A 1355-nucleotide genomic window follows, 5' to 3' on the forward strand; every position below is an offset into this window, starting at 1 on the left:
TATCGACACTGACTGTACCGACACTGACTGTACCGACACTGACCGTACCGACACTGACCGTACCGACACTGACCGTACCGACACTGACCGTACCGACACTGACTGTACCGACACTGACTGTACCGACACTGACCGTACTGACACTGACTGTACTGACACTGACTGTACTGACACTGACTGTACTGACACTGACTGTACTGACACTGACTGTACTGACACTGACCGTACTGACACTGACCACACTGACACTGACCACACTGACACTACACTAAGTCGACACTGATCGTACTGACACTACACTAAGTGGCACTAGTGGAAAAGGGGCATAGATGGTCAAAATGTGTTGGGTGTAATCCCAGCATACTGGTGTTTCAATAAGCAACAACACACACCTGTACCTGTCCTCTCCACACACACAGAGGTATGAAGGTGATTGAAAACCGAGCTCTGAAGGATGAGGAGAAGATGGAGCTACAAGAAGTTCAGCTGAGGGAGGCCAAGCTGATCGCTGAGGAGGCTGATCGCAAATATGAGGAGGTATTCTTTAGCCACACCCACTCTGACATCACACACTGACCACACCCACTCTGACATCACACACTGTCAACAACACATGGCCTGAGCAGATGTTTGATTGACAGGTGGCTCGTAAACTGGTGATGGTGGAAGGAGAGCTGGAACGAGCTGAAGAGAGAGCGGAGCAGGCTGACAGGTTACAGCATGACCTCTGACCTTTACCTGCTGCTTCAGGCTCTAAATGATACTGACCACTTTCTGACTTGACCTCTGACCTGCAGAAAGTGTCGGCTGATGGATGAAGAGCTGAAAACAGTGTTTGCTGGAGCCAAGAGTCTGGAGGCGCAGGCTGAGAAGGTATGTGGTGGGCGGCGGGGTCCAAGAACAGTTGATGAAACAAAATAATTTAGATAAATAATCTGATGTTTTACCTAACCTCAGTTAGCCCAAGCTAACCTAAGCTAACCCAAGCTGTTCATGATCAACACTAACCAATCCAAGTCCAGCTGGGATCAGACCAGTGTTTTACTGGTGAACAGTCAGAGGTTTCAGGTTTTCTGTGGAACATTTTCCTGTCAGGAAATAAGTCAGTTTCTGGTTCTAGCTGAGGGTCAGGTTAACTGATCAGTTCTGGTGAACACCTGAGCTTAGCACCAGCTGTGTTTCCATTACAAATGTGCACAAAACTTTGTTGATATTCTGTTAATGTTGAAAAAACACAGTTTCACAACTGCAGTGTTTCCATTAAGTAATAAATGTTCTTAAAGTCATGTGAACACGTTTGTTCTCATGATAAGTCATTACAAACATGGCAGCGATGGATGTAAACACATAGCATG

At 46.7% G+C, this 1355-nt stretch overlaps 1 protein-coding gene across 1 annotated transcript in view; it reads left to right on the forward strand.

Annotated features, from left to right (window-relative positions):
• Positions 1 to 873, forward strand: part of LOC106535523 (tropomyosin alpha-4 chain) — a gene marked incomplete at its 3' end in the record, with an annotated part of 22597 nt that extends 21724 nt beyond the window's left edge. Inside the window, 3 exon segments of the mRNA XM_014032537.1 lie at positions 420 to 537; positions 642 to 712; positions 798 to 873. Coding sequence (XP_013887991.1) covers positions 420 to 537; positions 642 to 712; positions 798 to 873 — 265 coding nt within the window.
• Between the last annotated feature and the right edge of the window lie 482 nt (positions 874 to 1355).

This window comes from Austrofundulus limnaeus, unplaced genomic scaffold (genome assembly GCF_001266775.1).
Source record: "Austrofundulus limnaeus strain Quisiro unplaced genomic scaffold, Austrofundulus_limnaeus-1.0 Scaffold1477, whole genome shotgun sequence".
NCBI classification, from domain to species: domain Eukaryota; kingdom Metazoa; phylum Chordata; class Actinopteri; order Cyprinodontiformes; family Rivulidae; genus Austrofundulus; species Austrofundulus limnaeus.